A 19,683-nucleotide genomic window follows, 5' to 3' on the forward strand; every position below is an offset into this window, starting at 1 on the left:
TAGAAAATAGTGAGGGGATTAGAAATTTTTTTATTTTTTATATATTGGGAATTTTTTTTTTAAATATAATGTTTAATTTTTTATATTTTTTTATTTGTTTTATTATTTTATATAAAAATAATTTAACAATTCCTCATTATTAATCCCCTCACTATCAATCCCTTCACTATTAATCCTCTCACTATCAATCCCCTCACTAACAATCCCCTCACTATTAATCCCCTCATTATCAATCCCCTCAATTCTATCTCCCAAAACAAACGGGGCCTTAGGCTCCTGTGCCCTTAATATTTAATATTGATATTTAATGTTGAAATTTAATGTTGGGGGAAGGGGGGGGGGGAGAGAAGGGAAAGGACTAAGGCATTGGAAATTTCATACACAAATAAATAACATTGATGTTATTATTTTATATTATTGTATAATGTGAATATATTTTTAATTGACAACACATTAGAAATAATGAAAATATTTTCTCTCATCTAATGGAATATATTTTTAATTGATAACACATTAAAAATAACGTGAACATTCTCTTTCATCTTATGTGAACGTTCACAACACATTCCCGAAAAATTCTCTCTCATCTAATGTAGTGATGTGAACATTCACAACATATGAACCTTCTTATTTTTAATTGACAACACATTAAAAATAACGTTCATTATAGTTTTGATAGACAACACATTCTTATCTACAACATGTAGGGATGTGAACATTCACAACATGTCAACATTCTCTCTCAACTAATGTAGTGATGTGAACGTTCATATTCGTATATTTTATTATGAATATTTATATCATGTAATTGACAATACAATGACAAAAATTCATTTCAAATTAATGTGAATATAATGATGTGAAAATTCATTTCAATTACATGATGTAAATATTCACATCACATAATTGACAACTAATAACAAAAGTTCATTTCAAATTAATATAAATATAATGTCAGTCAACATCTTGATGCATAGGAACTACCAAAACATAATGACAATCAACATTAAATATTAACATTAATAGGTGCAGAACAGATTGAGAGTGCTTTGGTATTCTTACCTCAAATAAGATCTAATAGAATAGTCAAAAAAATATAAATTAAATGAAATAAAACTCTTAAAAAGAAATTGCATCAAAAAAGCCCATAATAGAAAAACATTTTTAGAATTAATGTTTAAAAATTTAAATTCAAGTGTTTATTTGTTTTCTTTAAAAGTTGGAAATTCCTCAAAAAGGTTGTATCAAAATAGGAGAGATGGAGTATGAGGTATGAAGCATAGCATCGCATCGCAGCTAATAATTTTTGTGCTTTGTTGGGCTTCAGACGCTTGAATGCAGTTAATATAGTAGTCGGTTCCTCACCCACCACCACGACCTCCATAAATGTCCGTCGAATTCACGGCCTCTTCTTCACTTCAATTACACACTCACAAAACCTCATCATCCTCCTCCCCCGGTGCACAATAGTGAAGGGCAAAAGCTGCAAAAATGGCGAAGTCGTCTGAGCTGAAGTCCGAGGCCCTCCTGGAGCAGATGAAGCTCCACCTCTCCTCCGACGCTGGCAAACATCTCACCAAGAAGATCGGCCTCGTTTATCAACTCAACATCGCTCCCAAGGTCTCTCTCTCTCTCTCTCTAATATCTTCTACATAGATATATGTACGTTACATGTTTGTTGTATTGTCGCAGTTACATGGGTCTCAATACTAACCCTTTCGTTTGTTCAATCACAGAAAATTGGATTCAACGAGGACATCTATGTTGTTGATCTCAAGAAAGGAGAGGTCAAGAAAGGTTAGGGTTTTAGTCTCCCCCCCCCCCCCCCCCCCCCCCAAAAAAAAAAAAAAAAAAAAAAATCGTTTGTTTTTTCATTGGGTATATACTTAGCAATTGATGATTGTTGAATTCGGATGGACCCAAGAACAGAATTTCCAAAAATCTTGAATTTTTCTTAATCTTATAAGTAATATAGGAGAAATGAAGAATTGAATCAAATGCGGTTAATCTATGATTATTTGATTCGTGATTTCGGGGTTTTAGGGCCATACGAGGATGGGAAGCCCGATGCCATCTTTTCTTTCACCGATGAAGATTTTTTCAAGATTGCCTCTGGGAAGATGAATCCCCAAATTGCTTTCATGAGGTGCTGGTGCTGCTATATTTAAGGGCTTCTTTTTATTTTTTCATTGTTTTTGTGATATGTGTTCTATTTCATTGAATTCAGTCACTTAAAACTATTTTTTGGGATGGATGCAGGGGTGCAATGAAGGTTAAGGGCAGTCTGAGTGCCGCTCAGAAATTCACACCTGACATTTTCCCCAAACCTTCAAAGATGTGAGCAGACTTGTCATTGAATTATTCACTTAAGGTTGTTTTCGTGGTTTCTCAAACGTATCATTTGTAGACTGAAATGTCAATTAGAAATGATTAAAATGATCTAAACCCATCCATTAGTATCTCTGATAAATGCCTCTTTATTTATGTAATATGGTACTCGCTATAAGGCTGTTTTTCTAAAAGAAATTTTAAATTTAAATTTGCGCAGTCTACATTGCTATCATTTTTTAGTTTCAATAATGCACGCCATTAATGAATGCCTCTTGCTTTATGTTTGCATTTGTTTGCTTTTGAAATGCTGTGAGATTGCAGAAATCTTTCTTGCTTTTTTTTACTTGCAAGTTCCAACAAATCACCAAATTAGTTTATGGTATATTTTCTTGCAGTTTATATCTTACATAATAATCCCCTGAAACTTCATGCCTCTTCAATTTCTTTAGTTGTCACTTGATTTTGTAGCGTGTAAAAGGAAACAATGATCTTTGGACTTTGGAGATCATAAAAATTAGCTGGAAATTATCAATTTTTAAGAGTCTTCTCATTAGGTCAGTTATGATTTGTGAATGTGTTCCTCCTACTCTCACCCTCATTTGTGGGAATATTTGTATTAGGACAGGGCATAGCAGTACATCATTGCAGTGTATAAAAGTAAATAATATGATTGTTTCAGCTTGAAGCTATATGGCCTATTTGGAGGTGGTGTTTTGGGCTCTGCCATCTCTATTTCCCCCTTGTGACATAACATAGCGAAAAACTTGGAACAGACTTGATAAATGAAGGCCTGCAAACATTCTGTGAGGAAAACTGTTTCCAACTGGTAATAAGGTGTTTTTTGGTGCTCAAACTTGGAGTTTAAGCTTGTAGAGCATATGGCTTCTCTTAAAATGTGATTATGTCGGCATTGCAGTTGCAATGTTCTGTGCAAGGGATGTTTTAAAATACCTCCCTGGGGGAGAAAGTACTGAGAGAGAGAGAGAGAGAGAGAGAGAGGTGAGATTTCCTTGTTTGCCAGTGTGTGTCTCACTATAATATTTGTAATGGTAAAGCACATGCAAGCTTATTGTATTTCATGGAGTTTCAGAGATCGCATGGTACAATGTTTAGATGCATCAATAGAATTAATAAAACTGTGTCTGAAATGGAAAAACTAACACTGGGCTGATAGATTTTATTTTATTCTTGGAGATTGATTCTGGTTAAAAATTCTTGTTTTAATAGTAGTATTCTCAAGTAGAGTGATGGAATTTTTTGCCTGCCCTCTTTGACTAAGAGTTGCAGAAATGCTGTTTCATTTGGATGAAATGACTCTTTCTTACCTCGCTTAATGTTTATTTTGGAGTTTGAGGTTCTTATGATTGCATAATCAGGGTAAATAATATGTCTGGCATCTTCCATGCCCATAATGGATGTAAGTTTCACCTGATTCCGACTGCGGCAAGATCATTGCTGGTCTGTTCTTGCAATGAGAATTGGATAGGGTCAATCAATATGAGATTAATAATAGTTGGGACAATCGGAACATGAAATTGCGATTGCCCTTTCACAACAAAGATTGTGGCAGCCAATTCAGTATGCTTACATATACATCTGTAAACTATATGATTGTTTTTATTAATTTGGAATTTGTGAAGAATATAATCAGTGACAATAACGAATAACCATTTAATGAATTGATCTGACTGCTAAATTTGTTTTATAGGATTTTGATTTTGATTTTGATTTTTTGTTCTTTCCTTGGCATGAAAATTTATTTAATATCGGGAACCAATCCTTGGCGATCCTAGTCCATTTGATTTCGTTGATTGGAATTTGGGAACATCCTCTATTGGACCTCTCCCAATTATACAAAATGTGAACAGTTGCTTTCGTTTTAATCCTTGCCTATTAGCACTTCGTTTAATTTTGGAGTACCAATTAACTGAGTATTAAATTGTCCGACCAAATATCCTAGAAAATGTGAGAATTAAAATAATTCAATCAAAGAAGAATATCTCCTATCATGATGTTCAAGCTTTTGAATCTTTGTTCTTGAATGATTAAATTTTAAATGTATAAATAAAACTCACTTACAAAACACTTTCACAGAATCATATGTGAAAAGTGGAAGGAACAGAGTTTCAAGTCTATGCTATTCACAAAATGATGTCTGTATTTTGATGACTATCACAGACATATGTAGATGGGCTTAGTCCCATGATTTAAATGTAACTCCTTATAACTTTCCACCATCAGAGAAGTTGTAACTTCCCATGAAACCACTTTATGGGGTAGTGGATATGATTTACGCTAGTTATCCATTAAACTGATTAAATATATATAATAAATATATAAAGTATCTATACAATAATATAAATAAATGAAACAAACATGTGGCATATGGGCCACTTTATGGATATTCTTACATTCTTCGACTTGACACATATAACACATTTTGTTGACTTTCAAATAACTAACAAACTGATTATGACCATTAAATAGAAAGTACCCAAACCTTATAAAGAGTCATAACATATGAATCATGGTAGTTATACTCTATTAATTGAGTATTTCCTTCCATGTATTATATTGCATAATACTCTCAACTTTAAATACGTTATCTGGGTCCAATGATTCCTATGGATCAATAGTCCTAATGGACTGCATAGCATCACAAATACTTTAGGTGCACAAAATGATGTTTCTCTTTAATAATAATCAAAATGTCATGACAAAATAAAATAAAATAAAACAAAACAAAACAACTAGATCGACCTAACCAATCAGTCCTATACCTTTTACATGTTTTGAAAACACATTTACAAAAAAACCTTTGGTCATGGGATCCCCAACTATCTTACCGGTACTAATGTGCTCAATGCTGACTTCTTACTTCTTAATACGGTCTCGAACAACAAGATACTTTATGTCAATATGATTGCTTCGGCTGCCATTTTTGTTGGTAGAGAAGAAAACCGTAGCCAAATTATCACAGTAAATCTTTAATGGCCTATAAATTGAATTCACAATTCGAAGCCCTGTGATAAAATTCCTTAACTAAATAGTCTGTGATGTTGCTTCAAAGCATGCTATCAACTATGCTTCCACCGTGACGATGCAATTATCGTCTTTTTGGCGGTCTCCCATGAAATAGCACCGCCTGCTAACAAATAGACATTTCCTAAAGTGGATTTTTTCGAATCTTGAAAACTCGCAAAATTCGAGTCTGAATATCTAACCACCTCAAGACAGTCAACATGCTTGTAAGTAAGCATGTAGCCCTTGGTTCCCTTTAAGTACCTCATGACTTTCTTTGCAGCCCTCAAATGTTCTATTCCTGGATTGCTTTGGTATCTTCCAAGCATCTCAACTGCAAATGCAATGTCAGGTCATGTACAAACCAAAGTATGCATTAAACTGCCTACGGTAGACGCATATGAAATGCTAACCATTTGTTCATTTTTCAAATCATTCTTTGAACATTGACTTAAACTGAATTTGTCACCTTTTAAAATGGGTGCTGCATTAGGAGTGCAATCACTCATCCTGAATTTATCCTAAACTCTTTCAATGTAGGCTTTATGAGACAATCCTAATGTCCTTTTGGAGTGAATCTCTATGCCAATGACATAAGAAGCTTTACCCATATCCTTCATTTCAAAATTTTGGGAAAAAAATTGTTTAGTATCATGTAACAAACCCAAATCATTAAATGCAAATAAAATGTCATCCACATATGGGGGTGTTTGGGAAGAAAAAAAATAGCCTAGTTTAGGCTAAAAATCATAAAAAGACAAAATAAGCTAAAATAGTTAATAAGACAAAATATCACATCAAACCCATAATCATTTCACTTTTTCTCTCACAAACATCACATCCAACCACAAAAAAATCCAATCATCTTCCCAAACATAAAAATTTTAACTTACTAAAATAGCCAAAAACTAAAATAGCCTACTAAAATAGCCACTTCCCAAACGAGGCCATAGAACTAGAAAAATGTATTTGCTCTTACTAACCTTAAGGTATATACAGTTGTACACAACGTTCTCTGTAAAACAATATGAAGTAATAACATTGTGGAACTTTAAATACCACTGTTAGGAAGCTTGTTTTAGTCCATATATGGATTTCTTGAGCTTGCAAACTAAGTGATTATCTTTATTAGAACAAAAATCTTCAAGTTGCTTCATGTATACTTCTTCCTCAAGATTCCCATTTAAAAATGTCGTTTTCACATCCATTTGATGTAGCTCTAAATCAAAATGAATTACTAATACCATGATAATTCTAAATGAATTCTTCTTAGAAACTGATGAGAAGGTATTATGATAATCGATGCATTCTCTTTGACTAAAACCCTTAGTTACAAGTTTGTCCTTATATCGTTCGACGTTGCTATTTGAGTCTTTCTTGGTCTTATAGACCCATTTACAACCGACAATTTTAACTCTCTTAAGCAACTCGACAATTTCCCAAACTTGATTCTTAGCCATAGATTCCAACTCTTCCTTCATGGCATCATATCATAATTTAGAATCATCCCTATTCATGACATTGGAAAACGAAATAGGATCATCCTTAGATCCAATGTCAAAATGAGACTCATTAAGTATACAAAATAATCACCAGAAATTGCTGACTTTCTAACTCGTGAGGATCTTCTTAATTCTATAGTCTCAATTGGAACTTGACTTATAGGTTCTATGTTGACTTGTTCCTCTTGTGGTAGAAGTTCTTGAATTTGTTGACTTTCAAGGATATCAGGTTGATTATCCTGAAAGACAACCAATTCACCACGGGTGTTGTATCTGAATCCCGTGATTCCTTTCACTCTATCTTTCAAGGGTAACTCCCACTGAGGTCAACTTCCTCAATAAACTTAGCATTTCTAGCTTCAACAATTCTAAATGAATATGAAGGACAATAAAATCCGTAGCCTTTGGAGTTTTCCGCATAGCCTATGAAAAAACCGCTAACGATTTTGGGGTCTAATTTTTTTTAAATGTGGGTTATACACCCTTATTTCAACTGGACAACCCCAAACGTGTAAGTGTGTTAAACTTGGCTTCCATCATTTCCATAACTCAAATGGTGTTTTGGGAACAACCTTGGATGAATCCCTATTTAAGATATACGCAGCGGTTTTCAAAGCTTCACCCCACAAATTTATAGGCACATTAGAATAACTAAGCGTGCTCCCTACCATGTCCAGAAGTGTTTGGTTCCTTCTTTCAGCAACACCATTTTGTTGCGGTGTGCCGGGCATTGAATATTGTGCAATAATGCCTTCTTCCTTAAGGAACTTAGCAAATGGACATGGTAATTGTCCCAATTCTGTGTACCTCCCATAATATTCTTCACCCCTGTTTGACCTCACAATTTTTATTTTATTTTCTGTTTGTTTCTCTACCTCTGCTTTATAAACTTTAAAGGCATCAAGTGTCTCAGTCTTATCGAACAAGAGGTAGAGATACATCTATCATGTATAGTCGTCAATAAATGAGATAAAATATCTTTGACCATATAGACAAGGTGGAGTAAATGGTCCCCAAATATCAGTGTGTATGATTCCAAGAATTTCCTCACTCCTTTTGGCACCTTTACTAGTCTTGTTGATTTGCTTTCCTTTTATGCAGTCCACGCAAATACCAAAGTAGGTAAAATCAAGAATCGGAAGGACTTCATCATTAACCAACCTCTTTATTCTCTCAATGGAGATATGTCCCAATCTCATATGCCAAAGTATAGATGAGGACTCATCAACAATATTACGCTTAATGCCAATATCACCATGCAAGGTTAAAAGATTTTGTTCAAAAACAAGATCCAAATTTAATTTGTATAAACCATTAATTAAAGTACCAAATCCTACAGAAACAGAGTCCTTAAACAAATTAAAATTTGTACTAACAAATTGAAATTCAAATCTAAACGGTACTACTCTAGAAATAGAAATTAAATTTTTAGAAAAAAGATGGAATGTAAAGAGTGTTTTCAAGATCCAAAACAAAGCCACTCTTTTAAAACAAGTCTGAAAGTTCCCGCAGTTTCGACGTGCGAACGCATCCCATTGCCCCAAATAGATGCCTTGTTCACTTCCCGTCAGTTTCCTTAGGTTGAGAAAGCCCTGCGTGGTATTAGCAATATGAATTGTAAAACTCGAATCAATCCACCAATCATATTGATGAGTATTAACAAAATTAGATTTATAACACACAAGAGATATGAGATTACCTTTCTTCTCAAGCCATTTCTTATACTCGGGACATTCTTTCTTCATGTGACCTTTTTTCTTGCAAAAGAAACATGCATCCTTATTGTCATAATTTTTAAATGGCACTTTACCAAGCTTCTTCTATTTCTTATTGCCTTTGCCCTTTTTTCATTGCCCTCCTTTATATGTTGTTAAATGAGCACTTTTCACTTTTCCATACTTCAATCTCTCCTCCTCTTGAACACGCATGGTCAAAATTTCATTGATAGACCATTTTTCCTTCTGTGTATTGTACGAAATTTGGAATGCTCCATATTCCACAGGAAGAGAATTGACTATGAAATTGAAAAGGAATGATTCAGAAATCTCAATCTCTAAGGACTTAAGACGAGTTACAATATCCCTCATTTCCATAATGTGTCCATGCACACTCTTAGGATTGCTATGCTTCATTCCTGATAGTTTGTTCATTAGGGTGCTTGCCAATGCCTTGTCAGAACTAACAAATTGCTCTTCAATAGCCCTCTTGTAGTTCTTGACCTTATTAGATTATGGGACTGAGCCCCTAATGCTCTGGCTGATATGTGACTTTATGAGCATTAGGCTTAAGCGATTAGATCGCTCCCTCTTGTCATAAGTACTTTTTTCTGCAGCGGAACTCTCATCCGTGGGTTCAGGAGGTTCATCCACACGAAGTGCCAGATTGAGGTCTATACACCCTAATGTTAAAAGGATTTTTTCCTTTCAGTTCAAAAAATTATCACCATTCAAAAATGGAATACGAGAAGAGTCATTAGATAATACAGAGGTAGAAATCACTGCAATTACCAAGAACATCATTAACGCTTTGAAATAATAACTATAGTCTGAATCAACTAATTTCAAATTCAGTAATAAATCTAAACCTTCTTGTGGGTAGAGGTTACTAAACTGTATTAGATTTGCTATTACTTTATAATAAGACTAATGGGTTCTGAAATATTTAAGGAAAAGAAAACTCATACATGTGGGTTTAGATTGTTCAATCATTTTAATACCCAATCCATTATCGTATTCTAATTAAATTTCATAAATAACTACTTTTCTATGGGACCGAGAAATTATTCATAAAACATAATTGCAATATGAAAAATGCCAAATTAATTTTTAACTTTATGTGATCATAATACCGAGGATCACTACCTCTTTATGTTTTTAAGATGCTGTGGCTAATCTTAAAACATAACAAAATCTTTTTAATTATGGCATAATTTATTAATATGAGCAAATACATATGGTTACAACAAGTACATAATCTTTTAATGCACATAATATATAATACATGTAATCAGAATAATTTCACATGAAAATCCCAAGACCAAAACCCATGTAATTCAACCTTATACTAGATTTTGTTTAGAAGTTGGACCAAAATAAATTTCATAAGTCGAATACATAGTGTATACATGCTCTTATTTTGCATAAATTTTCATAGCATAAATAATTACTTTAATGTGTGTAATATAATATTATACTATTCTAGATAGCATGCCATTGAACTTGAAAATTTATAAGGCTCGAAGGGACATTATTTAAAATAATTTATTGTATGAAACTCAAGTGAATTCAATCACTGCTGCCTGCACATGCAACTACAATAGAATAATCTGAATAGCATATTAGTCTCACTATAAAATTCAAGATTAAATTTAAATCAATATTGGACAAGACTAGATAATGTTTCGCTCAAAAACCACATATACAAGACTTATTATTTCCTTTGTATTTTTTTTTTAAATAATAAAAATCATAGTCACAGAAAGTTCAAATAAATGAAGCAATCATAAATCAACTTGAATTCCGTAAGCAAGCATGAGTTTATTATTTAATTTCACATATAATCTATACATATATATATATATATATATTCATTGAATTAGTAAAACAATCCATATATATATATATATATATATTTTACACAAGCAGTTATATATATATTTTTATACAAGCAATTAACCATAAATCAAAGGGGGATGCACCAATAAATCCCAAATTAATAACTTATGCACTGTTTAGTCCTAAAAGTTTTCTTATAGACTGAAAGGTCCCATTACAATGTTAATAACATCAGATACAATGTTAATAACATCAGAGTCATGTTACAAACATTGGATTTTAAACATCTAATGTTCATCAAATTTCAATAATGTTTGAAAATATAGGATGAAAAACATCTAATGTTCATCAGATTTCAATAAATTTTGAAATTATAGAATGGAACATCAGATCATTTACATCATTCACATCATGTTGATGTAAAAATGGGACTAAATGGAGCATAAGAAAACTTTTAAGACTAAATGGTTCAACGTTTCAAAAACTAGGACTTATGGGTAAATTTTCCTAAATCAAATCCGGATGGGTAAAACGAATTAAATAATACAAAACAATGGACATGTTTTGCTTCATGGAGATCAAACAATGATAAAGTAACAATTTTATTATTATTTATATACACAGCAGAGTGTTATTATTTTTATACACAGCAGAGTCTTGTGTTACGAATGAAATAACTTTTGTTTCTTCACAAAGAGAGTCTTATGTTACAATCATCAAGATAAAGCCTGGATTTTATCAAATAGTGAACACATTGGTATAACACAGATAATGATGGGACAAAAATATAAATAGGTTCGAACAGGATTTGGCCTCCGTAAAATTAATAATGCTAACCAACATAACAAAAGGAGGCTCTGATACTAATTGTGAGAATTAATTCAATAAAAGAAGAATACCTTCTACCATGATGTTCAAGCCTTCGAATCTTTGTTCTTGAATGATCAAATCTTGAATATATAAACAAAACCCACTCTCTCATACTAATTGTGAGAATTAATTCAATAAAAGAAGAATACCTTCTGCCATGATATTCAAGCCTTTGAATCTTTGTTCTTGAATGATCAAATCTTGAATATATAAACAAAATCCACTCACAGAACACTTTCACAGAACCATATGGGAGAAGTTGAAGGAATGGAGTTTCAAGTCTATTCTATTTACAAAATAACGTCTGTATTTTGATAGCTATCATATGCATATATAGATAGGTTAGGACCCATGATCCAAATATAACTCCTCATAACTTCCTATCATTAGAGCCATGAAATCACTTTATGGGATAGTGGACATGATTTACGTTAGTTATCCATTATTCTTTAAACTGATTAAATATATATGTAATAAATATATAAAATATTTATATAATAATACAAATAAACATGTGAAATGGGCCACTTTATAGATATTTTTACAGAAAATACTTTAGACATCTAAGCCGTTCGGACTTATTAACCTATTAGGCATAGTTTGGGAAGTTGGTTTTGGTAGGTTAGGGGTTAAAATAGCTACAAAAAATAAAATAGGCTATTTTAACCACAAAAAACAAAATATCAAATCCAACCCATAATCATTACACTCATTTCTCACAAAAAAAAAATCAAAAAAATCAAAAAGTCAAAAAGTCCTTCCCAAACCAGACTTTTTAGCCTCAGGCTAAAATAATCAAAAAATTAAAAAGTCAAAAAATCAACCCACTTCCCAAACGGAGGCTAGTTTTGCTCAAACAAACAAAAATCACTTCTATTTCAGAATTATTTAGTTCAATCCCCATTGATAATCTGCAAATTAAACTAGGCCTAATTTGTCTAGTCATTATTAGCGTACCATCAGCATCAGGGGAAGTAGTGCGTCACGTATCTCCGACTCGTGTCCCATACGGCCAGCTGACTAATAACGGTTTGATTAGTAAAAATATTCATCAATCAATGATGTTTCTCACAATGATCTACCGGATTTGGTGTGAACATATCATTGGATTTGATTCCTTCCACATCTTTTTTCACACTGTAAAAATGCTAATTCTATGATGCTAAAAAAAATTAAAATGTGTATTGTTAGACAATTTTTATTTTTATTTTTAAAATGAGCTTCTTCAACAAAGTTTGTAAATTTTCTTAAGTTTATGTATATTATGTGTTTGATTTTTGTATTTATAAATTATTTTTTTTTAAAAAGGTTGTGTTTGGTTATATTTTCTAATCATAATTCCACTATTCCGTTTCTATGTACTGTTTGGATAGAGTTTTGAAAATGTAATTTCACTACACATTTCAAAACATATTTTTCTTTCACGTTTGGCAGATTCATACATACTCTTTCTCTCTTTTGTCTTCTCTATTCTGAAAAGCAGAGGAGTTTTTGAATTTTGAGTCTACCCGGTCATCCTCCTGAACGTCCGACCGGTTGACCAAAATAGTTTTTTTTTTCTTTTAAATTTATTTATTTATTTTTTTTTTACAATCGCCAATCGCCACTTGTTATTTGAAAAAAAAAATTATATTTTTTTTTGATATTTTTTAAATATAGAAATTATTTTTTTTAGACTAAAATGACAAATTATTTTTTTGAATTGAATTTGAAAAAGAATTTGGTTAAGAGTTTTCAATATAGTTTTGAGTTGTGTATTTGGTTACAAGTTATAAGTTTTTAAATTAAGTTTTGAAAACTTTTTTGAAAATTCATAACCAAATAACTTTTCACATTTCATATGTCACATCAAAAATTCAAAATTCAATTTAAAAATTATAACCAAACAAATTTTCTCGTTTTAAATCATAATTTTAAAATTCACAAACTCAAAATACAACTGTATTATCAAATTATAATTCTAAAACTCTATCAACACTACCATAATTATTCTAAAATTTCAGTAATATTAGACACCAAGGACTCAAACATAGAAAAATAGAATACCAAGAAATATAGTGTGGAGTTCAAATTTTTGCTGATTTAGCGGGTCACATTTATGCTGATTTATTTTTTAACAACTTTTTTGTTTCTAAGGAATTGTTAAATATATATATATATATATATATCAACTTTTAGATCATACTAGGACCACATTAAAATTTTTAATTTCTTTAATCCACTAAAAAAATATAAATAAATGACTTGAAAAATCTTTTGACTCAGTTTTCTTTACAAAAAAAAAAAAAAAATCAATACAGATAAATATATATATATATATATTTTAAAAAATTCTCAATCTTAGAATAAATATGGATTTGTTAGTAAAAATCTAGTTTGCATCGTATTGATAGAAATAAATATGGACTTGTTAGCAAAAATTTGATTTGAGTCGAATCGATAGGGTTGAGTTGACAAAAAAATAAAATCTAGATTAAGTAATTGTGGTGGAGTATGTTTGCCTTTACAAATTCAAAGACTTCTTTAAAGGTTATAGTGTGAAAAAACAAACACAAACTGAATTGAAGTAATTGAAATTATTACTGATTACATGAATTAGAAATAAAAAAATATTTAGTGGTCCAAATTTCTGTGGCTCGAATGTGTCAAAATGACGTCGTTTTACATCTAAAACGACGTTGTTTTGGATATTTTGAGTCATTCGAGTCATGTTTTTTCGGACCACCTATCATTGTTAGAAATAAGAACAATAAAATATTTACAAATTAAGAACTAAAATTGTAGAGAAACTACTCCTAAAGAGATTGTAACTACTCCTAAAGAAATTCTACTCCTACATATCTATTCTAACTCATGTGTTCAATGTTGATGATAATTGATCCCTTTTTGTTTCGTCCTCCTGCCTATTTATCGGCTTATAACCATAGGGTTCCTTCCAAAACAACTGCCCAAGGCAGTTCCACAAAGCAGTTCTTCAATGATAAAGCAACTCATAATTCCAGCATCAACCCATGCGTGTCAACTGCAATTGCCTCCACTACTTCAGTCTTGTTTGGGAGGAATTTTTTTTAGTCTATTTTTTTTTTTTAATTTATTAGCTATTTTAACTTAGCTAAATAAGTTTCGTTTATGATGAATTTTTAGTTTTTCTTTTTTTTTTAAAAAAAAAAGATTGTGAGAAACACAGTAAAATAATTATGATTTAAATGTAATATTTTATCTTATTAATTTTTAATTTATTTTATTTTTAATAGACTAAATTAGTACCTATCATCTTCCCAAACGAGGCCTTATGTATTCAATTGCCTCTTGCACAAGTAGTAACATCATAATAATAATATAAAATATAAAATAATAAGTGTTTGTGACTATAATTTTATATTAAAAATAATTTATAGTATGAATCGACGGACTAAAATCTACTTAGTCATAATTAATAAAATTAGATTTAGACACAATTAATAGGCTACAATCAATTAAAATAGATTGGACCATAATCATCAAATATAGAAAATTAATTTTTAGTATCAACCGAACCATATATATTTTTTTATATCTAGATATCCCTAGTAATACTGCTAAAATTTTATCAAAAAATAGTCCATGTACTCAATTTTTTTTAAGGAAAATGATATACAAGTTTACTTGTAAATCCATTTTTTAGACTCAATGATGTATCAAGAAGATGATAAATTTAAATATCGACCAATCATCCTCTTGACACATTACTAAATTCAGAGAGTATGCCTAACTTTTAGATTGTTTTTTTTTTTTAAATTACTGTTATGGAATTTGTTGATGATTCACTTTTATAAGTGAAGGGGTTGAAATGAACGTTTTTCATTACACTATGTTTGATTAGGAGATTTGAAAAGAAATTTGAAAAGAAAAAATAAATAAAATATAAATAAAGTAAATTTATATTTTATTTAATTTCACACATTTTCTTTTTTTTTTTTTTTTTTTTTTTTTATTTCTAAATTTCTCAAATGTGAAACCGTTGGGGGCAACTTGGAGCGCGTCTGTAATAGAGAATATAAAAGTCAAGTTAATCAGCCGTGGGGCCTTGCACCAACCAACATCCTTATTAATATCTTTCCTTCCACTTGTGTTCGTGTCGTGTCCGTTATCTTTGGCATCAGAGAATTAAAGAGGATGAAAAAGATGACTTTTCCCAACTTCCTCTCATTTATCTGTCTCGCCTTATTGTCCCTCTTCTCCCCAACGTTGCTTGCATCTCCTGCTGCGTTGTTATTTCAGGTACATAACATAAGCCTTGTCATCATCCACATGTATACTGCAAATCATTCTCTCCATCTCCTACTTATGCTGTGTTTGGTTGGAGGATTTAGGGAGGGATTTAGAAAAAGAAAGGGAAAAGGTGTGTGAAATTATGTGAAATATAGGCATGATTTATTCACATTTCACCTACCTTTTTCATTTCCCTTTCCAAATTCCTTCCCAAATCCCCTAACCAAACACAACATTAGTTATTTCAAACATACATGTGATATTTATAATTTATCATATATGATGCTGATTGATGGGATTTAATGACGATAATGATATTAGGGGTTTAATTGGGAATCAAGCAATAAGCAAGGAGGATGGTACAACTCCCTTATCAACTTCATTCCAGACCTGGCTACTGCTGGAATTACTCATGTTTGGCTACCCCCATCCTCTCACTCTGTTGCATCCCAAGGTCATACTCATACATAACCCTTCCTATTATTATATGTTTCTCTATTATGCTATTATCGGCCATTTCTTTTCTATTATTTGCATGCCATGAGTTTCATTTAATAGAAATTCTATTACACACAACCTTAAAAAAATGAAAACATATTATGACACTAGATTTGAAAAATAATTGTGATTTATTGATCGTAGCTATTACGAGTTGTAACTTACTTCACTTTAGGACATAGTAGAAAATACTTTGATCATCAACTTTGATTTAACTATTAAAAAATTATATGTACCTCTGTTTCATGAAAATTATTTCCATTTTTTTCAAAATAATGTATTCAATTTTGCTCTCTTCCTAATGCAATTTCATGATAAACTTCACTAAATTAATTGGGATTTGGTGATTAGTTTGAGAAACTTTAAGAAGCAGCGTTTGTGCTGAAAGTTCCAAATCCCAACTGTCTTTTTGATTGTTTGAATTACCAGTCAGTCAAGCTTTCCTAACATTAAAAGCGCATTAGTTGTTGCATTAATCTGAAGTCAACTAGATCCTAACAAAATCATAGTTGATTAAGGATTTGGGTTTGATAAGAGCTCATAATACGTAACAACTAATCAGTAAAACACAAATAAAAATAAATGCACAAGAATGACAAATTACACGCACGCGCACCAAAAAAAAAAAAATAGTAGCTTTGAGTCAGGAGTGAACCTGTAACATATGATGGGTTCTGAGTTTATGTTCAACTAAAAATAGCCAATAGATGTTGAATTTCTCATAATCTCACTGTTTTCTCCTCTGTTTACCCAGGGTACATGCCAGGAAGATTGTATGATCTCAATGCATCCCACTATGGAAATGAATTCGAATTAAAAACATTGGTTAAAGCCTTCAATAACAAAGGGATCAAATGTGTCGCTGACATTGTAATAAACCACAGATGTGCCGAAAAGCAAGACAGCAGAGGAATATGGTGCATCTTCGAGGGAGGAACCCCCGACAACCGCCTTGACTGGGGTCCCTCCTTTATTTGCAAAGACGATACTGAATACTCTGATGGCAAGGGAAATCTTGACACTGGGGACGACTTCAAACCTGCCCCTGACATTGACCACCTCAACCCGACGGTACAGAAAGAACTATCTGATTGGATGAATTGGCTCAAGACAGATATCGGATTCACTGGATGGCGATTTGATTTTGCCAAGGGATATAGCCCGAGCATCACCAAGATCTATATGCAAAATACTTTGCCAGATTTTGCTGTTGGGGAGTATTGGGATTCGCTTTCTTACGGGCAGGATGGGAAACCAGACTATAACCAGGACCAGCACAGGAACAGGCTGGTTCAGTGGGTTCAGACAGGGGGTGGTTCTGTTAAAGCATTTGATTTTACTACCAAAGGGGTTCTTCAAGCTGCTGTGGAAGGCGAGCTGTGGAGGCTGAAGGACTCGAATGGAAAGCCACCGGGGATGATTGGGGTTTTGCCAGGAAATGCTGTGACTTTCATTGACAATCATGATACAGGTTCTACTCAGAAGCTTTGGCCTTTCCCATCTGACAAAGTGATGCTAGGATATGCCTACATTCTCACACATCCCGGGACTCCATCAGTGGTAATTCCTCTTCCTCATTTTATGCTTTTTGTATTTTTGAAAACAGAAAACGAAAATGAAAACAAGCTGTTGCTGCTATTTTGCAGTTTTATGACCACTTCATTGAGTGGGGGCTGAAGGATCGAATAGCTACATTGGCTGCAATTAGGAGAAGGAATGGGATCGGTGCAACGAGCACAGTGCAGATTATGGCTGCTGATGCTGATCTATATGTAGCCATGGTTGATGATAAAATCATTGTCAAGATTGGTCCAAAGCTTGATCTTGGAAATCTTATTCCACCTAATTTTCATGTTTCTACCTCTGGCAATGACTATGCTGTATGGGAGAAATAGCACCCAAAAAAAAAAAAATGTATGTTGAAAAGTCACCAGAATAATACAGTGTGTTTGGTTTGAGTTTTTTGAATTAAATTTTTTAAAAATTGAGTTTTTTAATTTTCGCGTTATTTTGTTTTTAGTGAATATTTTTAAAATTTTAAACATATTTTTTACTTTTTTAGATGCACCTTACTTTCATGTATCTAAAAAGTAAAAAATTTGTGAAAAAATATTTTTAAAAATTAATAAATACATAAAAATACAAAAAATCTACTGAATTCTCGTATTTTTTTTTTTGTATTTTTGGTATTTAGTGAATGTTTAAAAGTTTTTTTAAAATTTTTTTTTTTACTTTTTAGGTATATATTTATTTTAGGCATGTCTAAAAATTAAAAAAATCGCTCAAAATATTAAAAAAATTAAGTGAAAACAAAAAAACACGAAAAATAAGAAGTAGAATTTTCTGAAAAATATTTTTGAAAAATGATAACCAACCATGCTGATTAGTATTATGGACTCAAGAAAGTCTAATATAACATCTTTGTTACCTCTTGTTGCTTCCATTCTCTAGTAAGGCTGCAAATTAGCCGAATTTTCAAGTGTTCTGGGCTTTCTGAAAATAAAAAATTAGTTGAGTTAGAGGTCTAGCTGAGTTAAAGTCCAACTTAAAAGTTCATGCTCAAGCTTGGGCTTAGAAAGAAAAATAAAAACCTAAAATTAACGTGCACATTAATAAAAAAAATGTTAGCAAAAGGGAATACCAAATCAATTTTCTAAGCATATCCTTTGTGACTATGGTTATTACAATAGTAATAATCATCATCATACAGCCTGAATTAACACTTTTCAAATTATATCATTATGAATATGTTGAATGTTGGTCTAGTCAGAAATCATCATGATAATTGTATAAAATTGGTTTACTTAGCCTTTAGATTCATTAGTTAACGTATCTCACTCTTGTTATCCGCTTGTAGGTAAAAATGCTGGGTCAAAAAAACTCAATAAAGCATCAAGACCAGGCCTCGTTTGGCAAGTGACTTTTTTAGCTAAAAAGTCAAAAAATCATTAAAAAAAACTAAAAAACCAATATCCTATACTAAAAAGTAAAAAATTCTCTTTTCTCTCTACTTTTTGCACATCTTTTCGTAAAAAATTAAAAAATCATCTCAAACATACTAATTTTTTTTAGCTCATATTTTAGCAAAATAACTAAAAAGTTACTAAATTAACTTGTTCTCAAATGATCATTATTGTCACGCGGTACATTATCTGCCAATCCTGCAATAAACAACCCAAAAAGCGCAAAGGGACGGCAAGTCTTGCCCAGACCAAACAAAGCAGAACAAAAGGGATAATTACCAGAAAATGAAGTAAAACAGACTCCAACAAAGAAGCATAAGAAGTGAAAGACGGAAAGGAGTCCCACACTCCTACTTACTAGAAGGAGAGATGAGCCACCCACCCCACCCACAAAATAACAAGGAACAGTAAGGGTCACTCCAAAAAAGAAAAGAAAATGCTGAGAGAAAAATCAAAGGGAAACTCTGGCTCTCATTCTAGAGAGGGAAATTTTACACTAGTTATTATGTATGTACTGCTAAATTTAGTTCATAGGATTTTTTGTATGAAAATTTATCAATAAGTCTGAAGGTAAAGAGTACTGAACACACAGAATATGACATAGATGTCTCATAAAATATGACATAGATGTCTCATAAGAGATGGAACTTACATGATTTGAGATATACATGCGAGACCCACCCCTCGTAATAT

The 19,683-nt window shown here is 32.0% G+C and overlaps 2 protein-coding genes across 2 annotated transcripts; both read left to right on the plus strand.

The window, feature by feature from the left end:
- Window positions 1–1,232: 1,232 nt before the first annotated feature.
- SCP2 (sterol carrier protein 2) lies at window positions 1,233–2,539 on the plus strand. The gene is made up of 4 exons (XM_028211775.2): window positions 1,233–1,620; window positions 1,737–1,797; window positions 2,044–2,146; window positions 2,260–2,539. The coding sequence occupies exons 1-4, from the start codon at window positions 1,492–1,494 to the stop codon at window positions 2,339–2,341; spliced, it is 375 nt and encodes a 124-aa protein (XP_028067576.1). The 5' UTR covers window positions 1,233–1,491; the 3' UTR covers window positions 2,342–2,539.
- Window positions 2,540–15,323: 12,784 nt separating this feature from the next.
- Window positions 15,324–17,995, plus strand: LOC114270317 (alpha-amylase). Its single transcript, XM_028211777.2, has 4 exons — window positions 15,324–15,538; window positions 15,851–15,983; window positions 16,782–17,587; window positions 17,674–17,995. The coding sequence occupies exons 1-4, from the start codon at window positions 15,434–15,436 to the stop codon at window positions 17,920–17,922; spliced, it is 1,293 nt and encodes a 430-aa protein (XP_028067578.2). The 5' UTR covers window positions 15,324–15,433; the 3' UTR covers window positions 17,923–17,995.
- The last annotated feature ends 1,688 nt before the right edge of the window (window positions 17,996–19,683 follow it).

Source organism: Camellia sinensis, chromosome 3 (genome assembly GCF_055761805.1).
Source record: "Camellia sinensis isolate YWXY chromosome 3, ASM5576180v1, whole genome shotgun sequence".
Lineage (NCBI taxonomy): Eukaryota > Viridiplantae > Streptophyta > Magnoliopsida > Ericales > Theaceae > Camellia > Camellia sinensis.

Coding starts and splice junctions, on each gene's coding strand:
- LOC114270317 (XM_028211777.2), top strand. CDS start 15,434: ATGAAAAAGATGACTTTTCCCAACTTCCTCTCATTTATCTGTCTCGCC. Junction 15,984..16,781: donor TCACTCTGTTGCATCCCAAG/GTCATACTCATA, acceptor CTGTTTACCCAG/GGTACATGCCAGGAAGATTG. Junction 17,588..17,673: donor ATCCCGGGACTCCATCAGTG/GTAATTCCTCTT, acceptor GCTATTTTGCAG/TTTTATGACCACTTCATTGA.
- SCP2 (XM_028211775.2), top strand. CDS start 1,492: ATGGCGAAGTCGTCTGAGCTGAAGTCCGAGGCCCTCCTGGAGCAGATG. Junction 1,621..1,736: donor AACTCAACATCGCTCCCAAG/GTCTCTCTCTCT, acceptor GTTCAATCACAG/AAAATTGGATTCAACGAGGA. Junction 1,798..2,043: donor GAAAGGAGAGGTCAAGAAAG/GTTAGGGTTTTA, acceptor TCGGGGTTTTAG/GGCCATACGAGGATGGGAAG.